Source organism: Panthera pardus, unplaced genomic scaffold (genome assembly GCF_024362965.1).
Source record: "Panthera pardus isolate Hobbes unplaced genomic scaffold, ASM2436296v1 HiC_scaffold_1, whole genome shotgun sequence".
NCBI lineage: Eukaryota > Metazoa > Chordata > Mammalia > Carnivora > Felidae > Panthera > Panthera pardus.
In genome coordinates, this window is record NW_026526654.1 from 44,164,075 (window position 1) to 44,166,340 (window position 2,266).

The 2,266-nt window shown below is 40.6% G+C and overlaps 1 protein-coding gene across 1 annotated transcript; it reads left to right on the forward strand.

The window, feature by feature from the left end:
• The first annotated feature begins 460 nt into the window (after window positions 1-460).
• LOC109259558 (prostaglandin reductase 1-like) lies at window positions 461-1,527 on the forward strand. The gene has a single exon (XM_053899463.1). It carries the CDS (start codon window positions 567-569, stop codon window positions 918-920), a length of 354 nt encoding a protein of 117 aa, XP_053755438.1. The 5' UTR covers window positions 461-566; the 3' UTR covers window positions 921-1,527.
• The last annotated feature ends 739 nt before the right edge of the window (window positions 1,528-2,266 follow it).

Consider the following 2,266-nt stretch of genomic DNA (forward strand, 5'->3'; position numbering starts at 1 on the left):
GTTCAATCCATTTTTGATGTTTTTTAACCCATCAATCAACCAACCAACCCGTCTTTATTATTGGTCTCTCTCTCATAGATACCACAACATTGGGGTGAATACACAAACATAAGAGAGATACTTACAGTCTAACTGGGATGATAATACTAACATATGTACAAAATCAAGAAATAAGCAATACTTTTCTATGGGTTAATTGTGTGGTTTACTATAGCATTTTTGAATAGGAGAGAAGAGAGGTATAAAGAAAAACTGAAATAATTATGAATGCTTACATGAAGGAAATGATGTTAGCCAATATTCAAAGATTTGAAGAGGTACAGCAAGGAGTGAAAAGTGCAATATAGACAAGGCACTTAATAAGGTAAAAGCAAGGGTGAGGAAGAGTCTTCAATAACTAGAAGATAAAAATTATCTTTGCTTCATAGATGTGCACGAATGACACTAAGACTGCCTAATATCATAACCTAAAATTATAAGAGAACGTGTTTATCAAAAGGGAACATTACAACCCCGAACACCTTCTCTAGCTAGGTGGTGGAACCCGCGGACTCTTGAACTTCAGGATGGTTTATGCTAAGAGCCGGACCCTGAAGAGGCACTTCGAAGGCAGCCCCCCTCGTGGTAACTTGGAGTGGAAGACAGTTGAACTCCCACCCTTCAACAATGGAGAGGTCCTGCTGCAAGCTTTGCTCCTCGCTGGGGATCCTTACCTGGGAGTGGCAGCCAAACGACTGAAGGAGGGTGATGCGATGATGCGGCAGCAAGTGGTCAGAACTGTGGAAAGTAAAAACTCAGCCTTCCCAACAGGAACTATGGTAGTAGCTTCTTCAGGCTGGACAACTCACTCCATTTCTGATGGGAAAGATCTGGAAAAACTGCCTGCAGAGTGGCCAGACATTTTAACCACAAAACAGTAGAGTCTTTGGAAGAAACTTTGAAAAAAGCCTCTCCTGATGGTTATGATTATTATTTTGATAATGTAAGTAGAGAGTTTTCAAACAGTGTTATCCTCAGATGAAGAAATTTGGAAGAATTGCTATATGTGGGGCCATCTCTGTATATAATAGGCCCATCCCCAGAGAATATTCTCCATCAGCAACTCCGCACGGTAGGGTTCATTGTCACCCACCGGCAAGGAGAAGTCTACCAGAAGGCTTTGAAAGACTTGCTGAAATGGGTCTTATAGGGTAAAATCCAGTACCATGAATACATCACTGAAGGGTTTGAAAACGTGCCAGCTGCATTTATGGGAATGCTGAGAGGCGGTAATTTGGGGAAAAGCATAGTGAAAGCGTGAAAAAAAAAGTTACATGGAATCTAGAACTCATTTGGATGGTTACCACATGTCTCTTTAACCATTTAGTAAAAATATATACTACCTTCATTATCTAAGAAATTGCAATGAGTTTGGTCTACCTAATAAAACACATTTAAGTGGGGAAATAAAAAAAGGGAACATTAACCTCTAAAAAACGATTGTTAAAGTAGAAGTCATTGCTTAAATAAAGCAACGTATGATTTTTAGCCTTGAGTATTTGTAAGTTTTGCTTACATACTACTGGGTTCAAAATGGTTGAATAGAAGCATCCTTCAAACGACTAGAGCCGGGGCTGGGAACAGAGTGTGAGGTGGTGGGGAGGTATTTTATATGAGAATGTTTCATGCTGTTTGCATTTTTCCCTGTTGTGGGGTATCCAGACTTTTTTTTTTTTTAATTTTCAGTTGGGACTTTAATTAGAATTCCTGCTAAAAGGATATTGAAACTGCCTTCCCTGCATCAGAAGGCATTAAGGTGAAGAATGCAGAAAATATGGATGGGGACACCAGGGCTCAGATAGGCTCTAGAAAGCAGAGGTGATGAGTAGAAGGAATTTGGCAAAGCCTCTTTGAGGAATTTGTTCATTTAAGTCCTGAACACTGAGAAAGGAAACAAAGACTAAAGAGTAAATATTCTGACACTGTGATGACATGCCTTTGCAGGTGACATGTAGGGGACAGAAACAGCCTGGACACAAAGGCCATCAGTGGAACTAAAATAACACAAGATGACAAATCCATATCAGACCTAAAGTAGGTTTATTTGACTCTCCATTTTGGGTTGAGAGATTTTACCAGGTCTCTAGTGGGGAGAAATTATAATTACAATCAGAACCTCGCTTTGGGGTGCCTGGGTGGCTCAGTCGGTTAAGTGTCAGACTTCAGCCCGGGTCATGATCTCAAGGTCTGTGAGTTCAAGCCCCGTGTGGGGCTCTGTGCTGACAGC